The 19,120-nt window shown below is 39.7% G+C and overlaps 1 protein-coding gene across 1 annotated transcript; it reads left to right on the top strand.

Annotated features, from left to right (window-relative positions):
• Positions 1–6,849: 6,849 nt before the first annotated feature.
• NAPG (NSF attachment protein gamma) lies at positions 6,850–17,770 on the top strand (the record flags this gene model as incomplete). The annotated part of the gene is made up of 12 exons (XM_081996776.1): positions 6,850–6,905; positions 9,124–9,191; positions 10,335–10,419; positions 11,029–11,046; positions 11,618–11,648; positions 12,076–12,185; positions 12,323–12,389; positions 13,106–13,176; positions 14,311–14,389; positions 14,898–14,977; positions 16,444–16,573; positions 17,621–17,770. 12 exons carry the CDS (start codon positions 6,850–6,852, stop codon positions 17,768–17,770), a joined length of 945 nt encoding a protein of 314 aa, XP_081852902.1.
• Positions 17,771–19,120: the final 1,350 nt, after the last annotated feature.

Here is a 19,120-nt window from a genome sequence, read left to right on the forward strand (position 1 = left end):
AGTGACAAGCAGAGAGAACTTCTTAAGAGTCCAGTGAAAAAAAGGTGAAAGATCTGTATCAGAAGAAACATCTATGGAAAGAAAGGGAACATCAATATGATGTTGGGTCACATGGAGAAGGTTGGTTGAAAACCCATTACAGAAAGGTTACCTTGGAGTGGCTGACATCTGATAAACTTCCCATTCTTCCAAGGTTTTTATAAGAAGGTGATCAAGAGGGAGGAAGATCCAGAATTACTGATTGCTGACACCTCCAAAAACTGCTACTTATGCCTCTTTGCTAAATGTACTAGGGCAAAAGCCAGCCTAATGTGAAAGCACTGGGAAGCATGCCCTTTGCGTCCACAGAGAAGGTGGATGAAGATGGCAGTGGTGCAATGGGGACAATTCCTCAAGTGGAATTCCTCAAGTGGGCAGTGGAGGGCAGTGCTGATCTCCCCTCTCTGGTGACCAGTGATAGTACACGAGGAAATTATATGAAGCTGCATCGGGGGAAGTTCAGTTTGGACATTAGGAAAAGGTTCTTCACTGAGAGTTTGGTCATCACTGGAACAGGCTCCCCAGGGAAGTGGTCATAGCACCAAGCCTTGTCAGAGTTCAAGTAGCATCTGGACGACGCTCTTAGTCATATGGTTTAGTTTTAGGTAGTCCTCAGAGGAACACAGAGTTGGACTTGATGATCCTTATGGGTCCCTTCCAACTTGAGATATTCTATGATTCTATAAATTCTTACGCTTCCAGTGGTTGTTCCAATTGGCTAGAGAGAAACTAGTCAGTATTATTCTAGATGACATGGAATCCCTGAGGTACAGTCTCCTGATGCACGGGGTACACTGTCTTCAAGTCAAGCTGGGATTCACCAGGAACAGTCAAAGGCCTGGGAGCTTTCAAGACTATTGGCTCCACGGACAACTTGGCATTCATATCCATGATTATGGCAAAACAGATCTCTAAGAACATCAGACAAATTAGTAAAAACTCAGCACTGGGTCCAGACAATTTGAGTCTGAGGGATCTAATTAAGATAGATCCCCAGCACATCCAACTACTGGAACTTTTTAATCTATGACTGGTGGCCAGTGTCATACCAGACATGGTAAAAGAATGCTTGACAGTGTAAATACCTGTCTTGCCTGAATCACAGAGACACTTCAATAATTAGCAACCTATTGTGACTGGCTTAACCACTTTGAGGATGATTCCGAGGATCTAAAGAGCCTGGCTGACCAAGGCATGTCCTATTAATTTGTGGCAGAAGGGCTCTGTAAGATGACCTAGTTCAAAAATTTAAAACTACTACAGCTACTTATTTGATATGCTAAGAGGGAACACCAGCCTGTCCGAGTAGTCTTCATTGATTTGGTTAAAGCCTTTGACAACATAAGCCACTCTCATATCACGGCTCTAAAACAGAAGGGCATTGACAATCATATTATTGCCCTAATTAAAATTCTTTATCATAATATTAAAACCCAGACAGATCTGAAGAATGAACAGTTGGACCGCATTGGGATCCGGACTGGTGTGAAGCAAGGTGATGAAATGTCTCCAATTTTACTCAATCTATCAGTCACCCTCTACGGTGCAAGCTGGAGGAGGAAGGCAATGGGTTCCAGCACTGCGTGAAAAACATGACATTAGCCTTTGCAGACGACTTGGTGCTACTGAGTGATTCTTGGGATGGAATGTAGAAGAACATCAAGATTTTTGAAGTCTTCTGTGAATTGACTGGCTGCAGGGGTTGAAGTGATGAGGCTTCTACATCACGGCAATGAAAGATTCTTATACAATCAATGACTGTCCTGCTTGGACAATAATGGCATACTGTTCAATATGATTGACCCAAGCAGCTCTTAGAAATACCTACACCTATATATATAGGCCCATGGGTTGGGTTATCAAAACCTGAACCATCAGAAAAACTGTCTGAGGCAGATAGGGCAGGATTCATTGAAGCCTTTTCAGAAGAAAGACATCTTGAAAGGATTTACTATGCCTTGATTGTTTTATTTAGCTGGCCACACCAATGCAAAGGCTACATACCTCCAAGCCTTTGACTTGCCCATTCAATCTGCTGTCAAGGAATGGTTACCTCTACTTGTCTGTACTTGTGACATCATTCTTTATTCCAGCACATGCAGTGGAGGCCTGGGTATTATCAGACTTGTGGGATTAATCCCAAGCATCTAGGCCTGTCAGCTGCACTAAATTGTCCACTCTTCTGATGACAGTAAAAAATCAGTGGTTCATCAAGAAGGTATTGAGAATTTAGAAAGTTGTAGATTGCTGCAGGAGGAAGGGAAGAGAAAACTCCATCAATCTGGGACCCAAGAGCAGTCATGGCAATTCCAGAAGTCATTTGTGGTGATATATATACTCCCAGTCTCAGAATGAGAAATTTCTGCTCCGGAGGTCATCTTTCCCAAACCTAGTAGCTGGCAGAAAGGAAGAATTTTTGAATAGGACCAGGTTACTGTGTCAGGGCCATGGAATTGCCAACTTTGAAGAAGACAAAATTAACTGGATTGAAAGTTATAGGGGCAATCCCCACAGGAAGCTCATTACGGCCTTACAATTAAGAGCTAATGTCTACCCTATGAAGGAATTGGGGTAGACAGGAAACTCAAGATCTGCCAGCACTGTCAAGCTGAGAGTGAGACTTGCACACATATCATCGGGTATTGCCCACCAGTTTGGGAAGGTAGGATCAAAAGACATAACCAACTGTGTGATTTACTGGCTGAAGAAGCCCAAAAGAAGGATTGGCTCACGTTTCACAAGCCACTCCTACGAGACCACCAAAACAAGGTCTACAAGCCTGACCTAATATTTTCTAAGGGTGGTCAGGCACTGGTGGCAGATATAACCATCAGATACAAATGCATATTATCATCACTTGCTGAGAAGGTGAGGAAGTATCAAGGAGCAAGTCCAGGAGGTGACAAATGCCAACAATATCAAGTTTGTCAGATTCCCCATTGCAGCATGTGTGAAGTGTTATGGTGGCAATTACAGGCTTTTATCCAACCTTGAGCTCTCAAAAACCCAACAGGAAAAGGTGGCTTAACTCTTCTCCAGAAGAGTTTTATTCACATCTGTGGATATTGTGCATATCTTTGTGAGTCATATGTGAACTATTGTATAAAATTAATTTGACTGTAAATAAATTACATTTGTGGGTTGTCATGATCTAGGGAAATGGATTCTTGTTGGAAGCAAAGGAGGCAGGAGGGATAGTAGGTAGGGACTAAAAGGGACTTGATAATCATGACGCGTCATGTTACCCACTGACAAAATCAACTGTCCTTACCTAGGTGGACAGGCCACCTTCCTTAACCTGGAAAAGGAACATGTGAAGCGTATGTGTTCTATAAATAGTGGGGAAGGCATTATGAATGTTTCACGTTGGAACACCTTCCTAGACACCAGAATACCCTCTTCCTCTCTCCTCTCCAATGAATCTGGAAAGCGAGTTAGACATTACCTCCATTCCCCAGTTGGGATATTTATAATGTCTCGCTCTTTATTCTCTGACATCTAATAAAAAGCATGCTCACACTGTAGTCTTCTGCTATTTAATTAAAGACAATCAGCAGGGAGACACAAATGTACAGAAAACCAGTCTATTAATTTTGCTGCCCTCAGGGTTATTTGTTTGCTTTCTGCCATAACCATTAAGACAGGAACTAGTAAAGTCTCACAGCCAAATGAATTATATGGATTTAATGCTGAAGACAGGAAAAGAAAAGGTACTGGAGCACTGAGGTGCCGGCACTGGGGTGGAGTGATCGCAGAACACATTTCTGTGTATATAACGGGCCCAAAATATGTCTGAGCCAATTGTTCATTACACCATTAGTGTTAGTAGCAGTCTGCCTGAGAGGAGGAATATGCAGATCCCTTCCTCACAGGTAATTTCCTCAATGTGGTGGTTGTTACTGTTGTTACTGTAGTTACGACTCCAACTCAGACACTAATAAATTACGAGGTAGAGCTTTCCAGGTCCTGCTGCCAAAGAAGGGTATCAGACAGAGCTGGGAAACCCAAATCTAGAAAAACTCAAATTCACCTTCCAGATCCAGCGGAGTAGCAGATTGGATTCAGCAGCTGATTTAAAATATGACTCATTGCAGTCATTCCTGACTTTCTGAATAAGAACATGACATACTCACAGCAAAGAAAAGTTAAGAGTTAATAGGGAACCAAATTTAGCTGTAATTGTACTGATAGTCTCTTACAGCTAACAACAGCTTCTGAAGGAAGCCCAGGCTGTCCTTATGCCAGGGCTGTGGGTGGACCCAGCCATAATGGTGGGAGGTGCTGTCTGTTGCTGCCTGCTCCCAGCCTCTTGCCAGAGGTTAGACTTCCCATTGAAGTCTCTTACAGGTGCTTTTTAACCCATTTCAGACAAAATGAGCTGTAGCAGCTTATGGAGCGTATTTTTGATAACCTGATGCCTTTGGCTGCAATGGTGTACATGAAGAAATGCTTAGATAGAAGATGGAAACCCTCTGCAAGGTGTAGTGATGGGCTGAGCTAATGATCAGTGGCTTCTACTGGTACAGCTATTTGCAGAGTTCACATCTGCCTAGTAAACAAAACCTGTAAGATTATACTTTAAAAAGTTTGTCACTCCAACTGTTATCACTGTAAAATTTTTTCCACATTGTACCTGGTCATTTTTCAACTCCAAATTCTAACTCACAGCCAAGCACCACATGTTGCGATATGATCCTTCCCAGAAGTAAGATCTCCAGAGGTTCCATGTCTACACAATAAAAGCTACCCAGGAATATCCTATTTCATTTAATACTAGTCTTGGAAATCTTTCGTCTGGTCATTCCAATATAAAGTATAACCAGACAGTGCACAGGTGTAGTTTCACTAGAAAGTGAACAGCTTTACTTTATATATTTATAACCCAGGGAACAGAGCAGGCCAGGAGCACTAGCACAAACAAACACACAAACAATGTCATTAACGGGGTGCTTCAGAAGAACATCAAGATTATTCTCTCCTTTAATGCTGCATTTCTACCATTTCATTTTCCCAGCCTACACAAGTTTATTTGAAAGGCACTGCAGCCAGCTCATAGCTACATGGCCAGATCTAACTTGGCTGCCATAGCAAGGGAAAGAAAAGACAGACATGATAACACAGGAACCTCTCCAATCATAGCTTCCTCTACTTCTTACCTGCTACCAGTGAGCGCTGGCCAGAAACCTTTTTGTGTATGTATTATGCAAGATTAGCTATTTTCTCCCAGTACTCCCCATGACCGCTCATCTGCCTTTGAAAGCAGAAGAATAAAACCTCTCTACAACTTTTTTTCCTACTTTGTTCTAGGACACAGAATAATAGTATGTAGATTAAGTAGATTATGTATGTATGTACGTATTATGTATGTAGATTATAATCTGCAATAGATGATAACTTCTCAAGTGCAGTGCAAGAACAAAAGTTAGAAAATTGCTTCCATGTCATCAAGGGCATGTGGGAAAAGGAAGGGAGAGCAATTCAGACCTGTGAGTTTGATGCCTACCTAGAGTAAAACAAATCATGTAAATATTGCTGCTTTTCACCATTTAATGCAGAAACCATTGCAAAGCTCTCATTCCTGTGAACGGTATGGACTTTCAATGACTCCTATGTTCTGATAAGAGTTTTCCAAGTTTAACCAGCTTCTCACTTTGCTTTCTCTCTCCTGTGTTGATAAATACTCCTCTTATTCAGATTACTGGAAGACAATAATGATGTCCAAGTTCGGAGGATGAACACCTTCCTGGGATTAATCACTGATCTTCTGTTACTCAAGGATGTTTCAGATTAACAAAAATGAGTCAAAGGAACTAGTCATATGGGCAGTAACACAGACTTCAGCATTTTCAATTCAGTTACTGTGTAATTTGGCTACCTCGCAGGACTGCGTAGCCTATGTTAGCGACTCTGGTGTGCTCGGCCACCACCCACACCTTCTGCTCTAGCTTTCTGTGCCAGCCTGACTGGAGACAGCCTCTTGTTTTTGCAAATACCAAATGAGTCAGAGGAGTATGCCTCAGCAAAAAGGCCTCCGGAAGCTTCTTTCAGAGCAGGGCAAGCAGTGCTTTTCAGCCTTTGGCCCATGCGTTGTGCATTTCTACCAAAAACTGGCCTCCATTTGAAAACCCTAGGAAACGCAGGCCTGAACCCATTCCTATTTTCAAAAAAGCTTCCGTTGGCTTTAGACCAGAAGAAACGGCCTCAAGTTGCACCAGGGGAGGTTTAGACTGGATATTAGGAAAAATTTCTTTACGGAAAGAGCGGTCAAGCATTGAAACAGGCTGCCCAGGGAGGTGGTGGAGTCACCATCACTGGAGGTGTTCAAAAAACATGTGGACGTGGCGCTTGGGGACATGGTTTAGTGGGCATGGTGGTGTTGGGCTGACGGTTGGACTTGATGATCTCAAAAGTCTTTCCCAACCTTAATGATTCTGTGATTCTGTGACAGGACAGGGCTGGGGGCTGCAGCAAGGGAGGTACCTTCCGGCTCGCCGGAGTGAGGCACAGCCCAACGCTGCGGGCAACCATTCCCCTGCACAACCCGGGCCAGGTGATACCACCCACAGGGCTGCCGGGGAAGCAACGAGACAGCGTTCCCCACCAGACACCCGGGCTGCGGCGAAACCCGCACCACCGCCCACGCCAGCCCCTACGCCCCGCCCCTACCGCCGCGCAGGCGCAGGGAGGTGGTGGAGGGCCGAGCTCCGCCCCTCGACGCCACGTGAGCCCTGCGGCGTCCCGTAGCGGAGAGCGCAGGGAGGTGGAGGAGGGCCGCGGAGCGCTCACGGGCAGGCCAGCCGTGCTGGCGAGATGGCGGCTCAGAAGATTAACGAGGCGCTGGAGCACATCGCTAAAGCGGAGAAATAGTGAGCGGATGGGAGGGAGGAAGGTCGGAGGGCGGGGGAAGTTGGTGCGGCGGCTGCTAGCTCAGAGCCCGGGCTGTCAGGCCCAGCGCGGCTCTTTTGCCCCATGGAGGCGGCGTATCGCCTCCTGCCTGAGCGGGACTCCGCGGAGCGCGCTGCTTGTCGCCGCGGCTGCGATCTCCCGCGGCCTCGGAGCCCTGGGGCTGCTGTCCGCCGACCTAGCGCAGCAACCCGGCACCCCTTCCTCACCCCTGGGCCGCGGCGGGTGGGGGAGGCTTCGTGGGAGTTGTAGTTCTCCCCGGCGCCCGTACGGGGAGCTGTGGCCTCGGGAGAACTACAGCTCCCATGATGCCCTGTGCGGAGTGGTGGGGAGGGGGCAGCGTGTGGGGAGGTAGGGGCCGAGCAGGGGCCCACACCTGCCAGGCGACGTGACCTCGGGGGAAAGGGGGAGAGTGCGGGGCTGGGGGAGGCCGGCGGGGGTGGAGTGGGAGGACATGGCCCTTTGGCCCCTCTTCTGCCTCAGGGCACCCTCCCTACAGGGCGAGGGTGCTAAAGGGAACCCCTCTTCCCCGAACTGGGAGAATAAAGCGGCCCTAAAACTAAGAAGTCCTGTCGGTGAGGCTGTGTGGCTCAGAGGCCTGGAGCCTGGGCAGTTGCCTTAAGGGCCTTGTAGCCTTTATGGCTCTGACCGTAACCACAAAGCGAGGGGAGTCACTCCTGCTCTTCTGCTAAAGTTAGTGAGAGAAAGGCAAACTGGAGAAAAGGGTTCAGGGGATTGTGTTGAATCAGAGCTTAACCGTGCTGAGATGGAGTGTTTGTTTCCTGCCTATGAGAAACATGTGATTGTTTCTTTTTAGATGGCCTCAAGGACTTGTGCTGACATTTATCTTAGAGGGCTTACCATCTACATATGGTAGTCATTTAATGTCTATTTTAACACTCAATATAGCCATTTTGCCTTTAAGTCTTAGTTTCCCAGACTACAGTATAGATGTAATAGAGCTGACTAATCCAAAGTTGCTATATTTTTAGTAAGAATAGTGATGGGCCATCCTGAAATCATGGATCAAAAGTATAAACTGCAATAGAGGAGACATCTCCTCAGAACAAAATAATTTCTACCGCAGTATGTTAGTCAAATTACTTGACCAAACATGCCATTCAGTGGAATTCATTTTAAGCTTATCCCGGACAGCATTTGAAGAAAAGGCACCTAAATCTCAAATTGTGTGCAAATTAAAGCACTGTGTATTTCAGCTCGATGCATTTGAGACTTTGCCTGTGATAAAAATAGCACAATATAAAGGCTTGCTTTAGTGTTCCGTACTGTGGCTTTTGTCCAAGTAAGACAGCAAAACAATGTAGAGTCTGTGTACAATTGTTTTTCCAAATTAAGCATGTACTGCATCTGAAGTATATGCCCACAACAAATATGGAAGTGGACTCTAAAGTTATGGTAATTTTTATATTAGTTTTAGAAGTGAGGAAGCCATAATATTGAAGTCAGCATTGCCTGATGACTCTTCTCATTTTGCAATGTGTATTTTTCCCTATATATATTTGTCTGTGTGTGCATGGGGCACCACTTAGTGTCATGATCTATTTTAGATATACAAATGACATATGAGGCTTTGTCTAAATACTTTCATTTGTGTATGCAATGGAGAGTCTTTGATAATTCTCATCAGCAGGAAATGACTGTAGGGGAACACTGGAAGCTTCATGATGTGTAACAAAAAATATTGTCAGGTGGTGTGGTATTAGAAGTCTTGAGATATCATATTGGTGTAGGTGGAAGTATTTTTCTTCTGTTGACCTCTTACTGTTGAGGAACTGGACTTGTGACGGCTTTCTGGGGACAGTAGAAGCATGTTAGGACGAGGCATGTAACTATGGGAGATCATTGCAGTGGTTTGTGCAGTTCCTAACAGCGCTGGCATTTATTTTTACAGTTGTGATGCCACCATAGTATTGACATATAGGTAATTGCTCCTTTTCAGAGATGACTAAAGTTTTAAATATATCTGTATATAAGTGCTTTGAAAGTAAAACATAAAATCTTTACTATAATAATTTATATTTATATAATATAATATAATAGTATATTTATATATACTTTACTATAATAAAATCTTTACTAATATATCTATATATAAGTGCTTTGAAAGTAAAACATAAAATCTTTACTAATTGTTAATAGGCCTTTCTTCTTGCATTTTAGTCTGAAAACTGGATTCTTAAAGTGGAAACCAGATTATGATAGTGCAGCTACTGAATATGGGAAGGCAGGTATGTATGTGTGTAAACAGGGCCATATACTTTATGGTTTCAAAGTATTCTTTAGGCTTAATCCCTGATAATATTTTACATATTTTCAGTACAGTGATGTGTAAGTAAAATTGTTGTGAAGGCAAAGTAAGATGAAACAACAAAAAAAAAATCTCAGTAGCACTGTAAAATAAATTTCAGATTGTACTTGGAGATCTGTAACAGTTGTGAAAACAATTTTTTTCAAGCTTACACCTTCTACTTTTTATATTACTATGTATGATAAAAATAAAGCTTTCCCTCTTTCACTTGTCCACCCCCAAATCCTATGACTTCACCTACAAAACAACAAATACTCAAGCTGCTTTTAAAACTTTGCTTTTTCATCATCTTACAAAGTATGTCCTGACAAAGACTGTCTCAGTAAGCTAGAGAAATGCTGCCAGGTTTTTTTAGGCATAGTGAGATCTCTTTCCTCCCTTTTTTTCCACGGCAAATGTCACACTGAATATAAAATTCCTACTATTTGATTCCTTTTTGCTCTTAAACAATTTTCTTCTTTTTGATAATAGCAATTTATAGTGGGTTTTTTTTGGCTTTTTACTCTAGGCATTCCTTCTGATTCGTTTAAGCCTGAATTAAAAAATACAAACTTGGAAGAGCAACAGGCACATCTATAAATTGAAATTTATTTCAAATCCTACTTTAATATCGTGTCTGTCTAATGGAGATAGAAATACGTATTTGTGCCCTGAAGTGGTTATGTTGAGGAAGTTGTAGGTATGCTTTGTTGATGGTACACTTCTATTCCTGCCATACTGATTTTGTATAATCTCTAATGATTAAAACTGTATACATGTGCATTCCTGCAGCTCTGTAATTAAAATAGAGAATGAGTAAATTCCAAAATCCAGCTAAACACATTATGCACAATGTGTGGTACAGTGATGGTATGGAAGTATTGTTGACAATAAATGTTAATGGTAGCTAATTTACTAATAAAGCAAGGAGGACTGTTGTGAGATTTTTTTGGAAGAGCTTGGTAAACTGTAACCATTGATTTAAAGTCTGTTTGCATCTTTAGGTGGCTAAATTCTTGAGCAGAAGTGGTGAAAAAAGGAAAATGGCAAGCTGTAAATAAGAACTTTATTTGATTTCTTGCAGCTGTTGCTTTTAAGAATGCCAAGCAGTTTGACCAGGCAAGGGAAGCCTGTTTGCGGGAAGCTGAGGCACATGAGAACAATAAAGCGTATCTTTTCATTTATTGCTATGTTTTTTTCAAGAAGCTGACTAGTTGATACTTAGAATGGGGTAATGGGGGTTGTTAGAAGATGTATTTAATGTATCTGTATATTTTGTCAACCTAACAAAATTCTCTTTTAAAATACTATTCCTGTGTGCTCTGAGTGGGAGAACTAAAGAACTCTATTGGTGAGGAAGTCTGTGTTGTTTCCAATAATATACAAAGTGCTAAGGTGCTGACTAGTGCGTGAGATGATTAGGTACCACTTCAGAAATTATTATATTTTTTCAAAAATACCTACAAATGGACAGTATAAACTAAATGCAACTCTAACATTATTGCAGTGCTTGTAGTAGTATTTAGTAGCCAGGAACATACTTGAAATAAATGTGCTTTTTGCAACTTACATGCAGTTATACTTTAGTATGTTGCATTTATTCTGTCCTTAGAAGTATTTATTCTTGACATCTTCCCTGCAAATGTAGTAGGTTCGATTTGCCTTTACGGGATTCCTTGCTTTGAAACTAGTACTTGTGTAAGATTTTGTACACTATTAAGTTTTCTGCATTATATGTTTGTGTCTTTTGTCCTTGACTTTGACAATGTTACTGCCAGTCTCTTCCATGCTGCCAAGTAAGTATAGGAGCACTGAATAATTTGGAACAAATTTTCTAACATATGGTACAAGCATGAACTATTATTTTGATCTCACTGTAGTAAATGGTGTGGTTCAAGTGATTCTGCTGTTTCAGAATCAGTTTAATGAAAGTGTGGACTAGCAAAGTCTGAAAACCTGCAATGGCTATCTGAAGGAATGATGATCTTGACATTCTTAGCACCTTTTGATATCAAGTAGTCTTAGATGAACTTTTTGTAATTTTGAAATTCTACACTGTTGAGCTTATAAAGAAATTTTTAATTAAAAAAAGTACTTCAAAACAGGCAGATAATGACAAACAATCCAAACATTGCCTGTGGGTCAGATCATGAGAATAGACTTTTAGTGGGGAATGTGGTTGAAGTACTTCATTTGTGGAAGATAATATTATATATGCACTGTCTATTAAATTAAACAGTTGAAACATCTTTAAAGCATTAAATATTAACAGTGAAGTAATAGCTGATGCATGTTAGCTTTTGTTGTGTAACTACAGCTTGCTGAAATATGCCATATCTAACTAAATTGTAAACTTTTTCTCTGCAGAGCTTATGAACAAGCTGGCATGATGCTAAAGGTATTTTAACTTACTAGATTTTATTGAGAAGTTCTACTTTGTAGTGAAGAATATTGTGCACGGGAGTGAATTATATATTAAAGTGATATTTTTCTGTTGACTCATAGTACCCACCAATACCCTCAGTATGTTAGGGAAGCGACATTTGTAATTAGGGGGAAAAAAAAAATGTTTTCCTTTTGTAGAAGGGAAGGACCTCATGTCAGAGGGTAGCAGAAGTGCTCTGACCTACTGCAGATTCATGCTTTACATGAAAGTTTGATACTTACAAGTGTATTTTTTAGAGCTGATGATCAACTTATGTACTAACTTTGCAAGTTTGTAAATAAAAATTAGAATTTTAATAAATTACAGTTTGCTTTGTCTTGTTTCATTGTACATAAGCACAATTCCTGGCAGCAATGTCCTTCTGACTGTCGCTTTGCAGGAGATGCAGAGACTCCCTGAAGCAGTTCAGCTGATCGAGAAAGCCAGTATGATGTACCTGGAGAACGGTACACCAGATACAGCAGCTATTGCACTGGAACGAGCTGGAAAGTAAGTCTGTGGTACTGGTGGCTAGAATGCATGCAGGGCATGGGTATGTCTTTGGTTTTCTTTCTTGTCTTTTTGAGGCTTTTAGGTTAAAAAAAAAAAAAATTAATCTCAAGAGAAATTATTTATGTTTATTACAGGTTAATAGAAAATGTGAGCCCGGAGAAGGCTGTGCAGCTCTATCAGCAAGCAGCCTCAGTGTTTGAAGTAAGTAGAGGCGGGGCTTCGTTTGGGTTTTGTGGGGGGTTTTCTGGTTTGTTTGGGTTTTTTTCCCTTGCCTGCAGAGAAATTTCCAGTCCCAGAAAGCATATGGAGATGAATGAATTGATGTTTAGGGTCATCTGTAAAGGTAAGAAAAAGCCTAAGATTAGGTTCTAAATTATATTTTTTTCCTTCCTTTCACATCAGTATCTGAGTAATGAAGCTGAAGGCTTCTTACGCTGTCGAGATGGAGATTATAAAAGTTAGGAATCTGTTTGCTTTGCCTTTTTCTTAGTTTGGGGCTTGATTGAATCTTTCTGCCTCTTGTTGGGCAGCCCAGAGGGTAAGGAACATGGCTGCTGTTGAGTCCTGAAATAGCTTGAAATCCTTGAAAGCACAGAACAGAAGATATGCTCTACCGATCCCATGAGCAGATGATTTGCCTTTTTGTTACTGCCTTTGGCGTACTTCTCTATCATCAGTTGTCATTGTTTCCAGATTAACAAGTTTGCACTGATGTTGCTTTGCTCTGTAGGTCATCTAGGAGCTGGCTGTGGGACTTGGGTGCACCAATACACTTCATGTTTCCCTTGAGTGTGTGAACTGCTAATATAATAATTAAGAGTTGTTCTAAGTTACAGGTGACATATTTAGATTAAAGTCTAGTGGTGTTAATTATATGCAAATGAAATAAGAATGCATGAATTCTTTTTGTTCTCTAGAATGAAGAGCGTTTACGGCAAGCATTAGAAATGCTAGGGAAGGCATCAAGACTTCTAGTCAGAGGGCGCAGGTATAGCTTTTATGCTTTCTTTTTTTTTAAAAAGTGTAATTGAATCTTTAATAGTGATTTTTCATTGTTTTTTTTTCTTGATGTTGTTGGGCTTATATACTGTTACTTAATTCTTCTTTGAGATGCACTTTAAACTAAAATTCAATTTCTGTGGGATATGCCATGTTCTTCTTCTGTGTTCTGGGATGGGAGAATATGGGCTCTAAGGCTGTGTTTCCTTTGTGTTTGTTGAATAGCTAGAAAGCACATACACCAGTTTTCATTAATTCTTAAACTACTTCAGGAATTTTTTTGTTTCCTTCCAGCATTAATACGTAGACAGTAGTTGAAAGTCTGTTATAGCTGTGGAATAGAAAATGGGTGAATTGGGTGACTGACCTGAGGAAAGAAATCTGCTTGCAGCAGTCTGGTTCTGGACTTCTTAAAGGAGAGTGTATCTTGGAGTCTCAATGGGAATTTATTTCATTAATTGCTAGCACCAAACTTGACCTGCAGTTCAGCTTAGGCTTGCTTCACTGAAACATGTAGCTCCTTTAAGAAATTGTCTGGGTTTCTAACTCCATTTTTAATGCACTTTATGTCACTGCAGTATTGTAGTCAGAAAAGGAAATTTACAAAATAACTTGAAAGTCTTTCTGTGAAAGCAAGTCAACATAGCTTCAGAACATCTGAAAGACTTGGTTGCTCTACTGCTTTATAGCTCACATGCTGTTGCTAATTTGGAGAAATTTAATATGATGATTAAAAGAGTATTCAAACGCAAAACCAGTTACTATGACTTTATTGATATTTCATGGATATCGGACTTACTGATAGCTTATAGTAACCTTGTGAGATACAGCAATCTGTTAGGGTATGTAACAAGGCATTAATCTAGTACAGTGTTATGAAAAATGAGGTTTGTCTGAATGAATATCAGAGATGTTCTTGGCCTGCATGTATACAAAAAGAATTGCCGACTATCTCTTTCTTTATCTTTTCTGTTAGTAAGATCTGCTGCTGATTTTCAGTTGTGTTGCTTTTTATTCTAGTAGACTTGCTGGTGTATTAGTTGAACACTTTGTAATTACCCTCAGGTTAATTATGCTGTATTCTTGGCATTGATCCTTCCTAACTGTTTTTTGGTTTTTTTAGATTAGATGAGGCTGCATTGTCTCTTCAAAAGGAAAAAAGTATTTATAAGGAAATTGAAAATTACCCAACATGCTATAAGGTAAATTCTAAGTGGCAACTTCTGATAGTGCATTTTGAGTTTTTCTGGGTAACTAATGACAGCCAACATCTGACAGACAGTATGTACCTCTTGATTCAGGGATACAATTCTTGCTAAATGATGAGAATTTGTGGTAGTACCTGTTTCCCCAACCTCCAACTGTGCTTTTTTCACTTCTATGATGTTGAAGATAAGGTGCTGTTACCTAGAGGAGCTGTCAAAAACAACCACATCAACAATAATAAAGTTGTTATCAAAAATAAACTGCAAAAACTGTTACTTGGTGCTCCAGTTCATTACAGTGTTATAGGAGATAATGTATTTCATACCGGCTGAGGATATGGCTTACAACTTTTTCACTATGTTGTTCTGACTCTCTTGCATATCTTGGAATCATTGCAGATTGTAATGAGCTTTTTCACACTAAATCTTAGCAGTCCAGTATTTTTCTAATATTTTACTGTTCATTTCTAAAGAATCATCAGGTTGGTTGTTTGTTTTTGTTTAGAAAACTATTGCTCAAGTCTTAGTTCATCTTCACAGAAACGATTATGTTGCTGCAGAAAGATGTGTGAGGGAAAGCTATAGGTAAGTCTACTTCATGTTATATAATCTTAAACTGAATGTTTCATTAATGTAGATCTATTCTTACGGAAAAGCAATGGAAACATGGTCAAGAAATTTTAAGCCTGTACTTCTGTTGATTTACAGTATAATAATAGCATTCCCTGGTAGGTGGCTATCAGGAATTTTTTTCACTCTCAACAGATTTAACTAATTACCATGGTGACTCTTAATGAACCTAAAATAAGAAGTTTGTCAAAGTAGTAGTTATGTGCAACAGGTGAAATGAGATAGAAATTAGAAGTTCTTCCCATTTTTTTTCCTTGTTAAAAGCTGAGCAGAATACTGCTGTGGCTGGGATTCTTGCCTCTACTGATATCCTTTGGGTTGTGTCTTTTTCAAATAGAACGGAGATGGATTACCTATTATAAACAAATGTTTAGGATTAAGAGTGGGTATTTCTGAATGTTTCTAACTGAATTTTAATTTTTTCAGAATCTTTTTGCTGTGTCATCTTGAGGCCCTTGAAATTCTCACTTGTTGTTACCATATTTTATTACAGTTTGAGGATGGAAATAGGGAATGCAGTCCCTAAATGCACAATAGCAGCATCCCAGTATAATCAATTAAACTATCTAGTATGGCGATTAGATCGAGGGGAAGATAAATCTAAAAGTTTTTGTTAAAGAAAAGTTTGCAACACGTGAATTACTACATTTCTGGTTATGTTGATCTAGGAGATCTTGCTGTCATCATGCAGTGGAAGAAATAAAAGCAAGATTTCTACTTTTTGTGACTTTTTTTTTTAAATAGTTGATTGAACTGAAAGATAATTTAGAAAGCAGACAGTAGTCCAGTTGAATACATGGAAATGAAGAAGGCATTCTTTACACATCCAGGAGAAAATCTGCTGTCAAAATCTGGATTAGTGTTTAATCCTGGTTTCAGAGGCTTTCCCAGCAACTCTCCATTTCAGCTTTCATTAGGGCTTCAGTAAGAAAATACTGAAAGAACGTATTTTTACTTAAAATGTGTTTTTAGTGAAATGACTTGAACATATGTGTAAGTTAAATTGTTACTTTTAATTTTAGAAAGAATTTTTTTAGGTCAATCTTTAAATGTCTTGCTCATATTTTCCAAATCTTCAATTTGTATTTTATATAGAAACTCATTGCAGAATTTTTCTGTATGTAAAGTGGAGGAAGAGTTTATTGACTAGTCAGGAAGAAATTGAAAAATTCTAATACACTTTTTTTGTCTTGACTGTGATTGTGGTCTTATTATCAGCATGCAAACTAATATTGCTGAAAGTTTAATTTTTATGGATATGATCCACATACCTGGAGAATATTAAAGTGGTTATAGACAGTTTTATGGAATAAGCAGTCCATCAGATTCTTAAAAGCTGCTATTAATCAGCAACATTTAAAGACAGAATAGCTGAGCATCAATTGCTGAAATGCCCTAAATGAAGTCTGAATTTCTTTCAGTATACCAGGATTTAACGGAAGTGAAGATTGTGCAGCACTAGAGCAACTTTTAGAAGGGTATGACCAGCAAGATCAGGATCAAGTTTCTGAAGTCTGCAATTTGCCACTCTTCAAATACATGGACAATGATGTAAGTGGGCAGTTCCTATGGATGTTTTTTTAAATAATCCTTTTGCTTGTTCAGGTTCAGAGAGAGATTTTTCTAGTAAAGGAAGATAAGAGCAGGGTCCATGTATTTATTGCGACTTGCTCTGTCATCCTACCATGTGCCTGTGAACTTCATGTATTCTTTTACTTTGTGGCCTGCCAGTGTCAAGTCCCACATTGTTGTTCCTTTCAGATGATGGGAAGCCTTGGTGAAAGAGCAGTTTGTTATGGATTTGCTGAGTTTGTTTGAGGAGTTCACCAAAATTCAGTTCCCTTCTGCTTGATTCCTTAGGTGCCAGAACAGTTTGCTGCCTATGCTTTATCTCAGAAATACTATCTAGCTCATATACGTGTATAAACGTTACTGAATATAATGCCTACAGGATGACATTGTTGAATCGTTTTTTTTTTTTCAGAGCTTATTCCTTAGCAAGGTACTAATTAGTGAAAGATTTTTATTTTTTTTTAATGTTAAGAAAGTAGTTGTATTCTGCCCGCCCCCCCCCCCTTTTTTTTTTTAAATTGTACTTGTAAATTGTAGGAAGTATAAGGATAGGAAAGGTGTGAAGTAGAGGAGACCTCCATCCATGCTAAACTTTTTAACAGTATTGACTAATTTTACTTTATTACTATGTTGAATAGTAAAAATTAAGGGACTAGTCTTTCTGAAAAACACTTCTAAGACTTTTTCCATGAACTATTTATAGATAATGTATGCAGAGCTGCATACTGAAAAATTATTATTTTTTTTAAACATAAGTCTTGAACCACAGAAGCTGTAGGATGTGGCCAAAGTTTTTATAATACACAGTATCAAAACAGGTCTCCCATTCTCAGAGTGAACCTAAGAATGGTTCATTTTTTTTCTTACTCTAAGCTGGAAAAGTATACTCTGAAAGCAGCATCAATCTGTTTTCTGTATTGAATGTTACCTGCTTGTTTATTGTGAACGTCAGTCAATTCTGTGCAGTGTAATTCAGCAAGATTATACTTCTGTGTACAGAAATTAAACTTACCTTTTTATTGTCAGTATGCCAAGCTTGGTCTTACCTTGGTGGTCCCAGGAGGAGGAATGAAGAAGAAATCGCCAAACGCTGCACAAGACAAAGCAAGAGGACCAGCCACAGTGGGCTCTCATGCTGATGAGGAAGAGGATGAATATTCTGGTGGACTATGCTAGCTACAGACATAGGTTGTCTTAAATATCTGACTCCTTTGTGATGTTGAGCATACCCAAAGGTACCAGATTTACCAGAGCTTCATTGCAATTGTGATATGGGAATGCTAATATTAACTTGGCAGCTTCTAGGTACAATACAGGAGAACAAGCATGTTTGTACCTATCATCTTGAAACATCTTTGGACTTAATTTCTTACCTGGGAGGAGCTTCTTCAGGTCCCTGCCTTCAGCTGATGGGAAACATTTGAGAGAAATTTTTACTAAAAGCACAGTTTAAAAGAAACCAAAACCCCAGAAGCACTGGAGTAGGGAGAACGGTACAAAATTTTAAATGCTGGATTTCAACAGCTGACCCTTTTTGGTCCCAGTAATATGTTTGTGATTTTTTTCTGAGTTAAATACATGATCATTCATGTGGCTATTTGTCTCCTGTTTAACACCGTTTAAGGCAGACTGTGCCAGGAAGGATTTTCTACTAGTATAAGCACTAGGGGGAGCATTTGGTTTGTTTTCAACATGTTTTTACTCCACTGCGGAATATTGTTTCAATACCTTATTCTTTGCAAGCAGTATCCATGTGGGTGTAGAAAATACTAAGTCAACTAGTTTGAAGCTGTCTTGCAAGCTTAAAAGTACACACACATCTTTATCTTAAGAACTTTATTGACCTGAAGTCTTTGGAAATAAATGTGTACATAATGTTTGTAATATACACCTCAGGAATGGAAGGAGTGGACAACCTTTGTTAGCAGTGTTTCTGCAACATGCCATAAGCAAAAGTGAAACGGAAGATGGCAGATCTTGTGCATTGAATATAAAGCTCTGAAGACAATGTTTAACAAACTTAGGTGAAATGTTTCGATGACATGTTTGAGTTCATGAGTGTTCTAGGTGGTTTTTTACTAATCAATACGCTAGTCTACGAAGACATTTCATTCTTTCATACTTTCAAAGCGTGGAACAGCTATCTCTTGCAAAACGGCATTTTTCAAACTAGCTCAGAATCCAAATTTTAATGCATCTTCTCTATTTTTATTTGGTTTCAAGTTATGTGTGTTTTGCAAGCTTCTGTAATGTCTTAAATTTGCTTGACCATTTTATGCTTAAAATGTTGACAACACTAGAAGTTGTACTTGTGGTCTGTTTCTTCAGAAGAACCTAGTCAAGATCTGCACTAGGGTGAGATCACTTGGAATCCAGCAGGGACTTGTGTGTGATACATGGTACCCAAAGATCGATAAACAATAGACCAAAAGCCCAGTGTTAAGTATTGACAGCTTCTGCCATATTAAGGAATTGGATGTCGTCAAAAATATCAAGCATATGTCTGACAAATATGTGATATCAGAC

This window comes from Phaethon aethereus (assembly GCF_964289735.1).
Source record: "Phaethon aethereus genome assembly, chromosome: 2".
NCBI classification, from domain to species: domain Eukaryota; kingdom Metazoa; phylum Chordata; class Aves; order Phaethontiformes; family Phaethontidae; genus Phaethon; species Phaethon aethereus.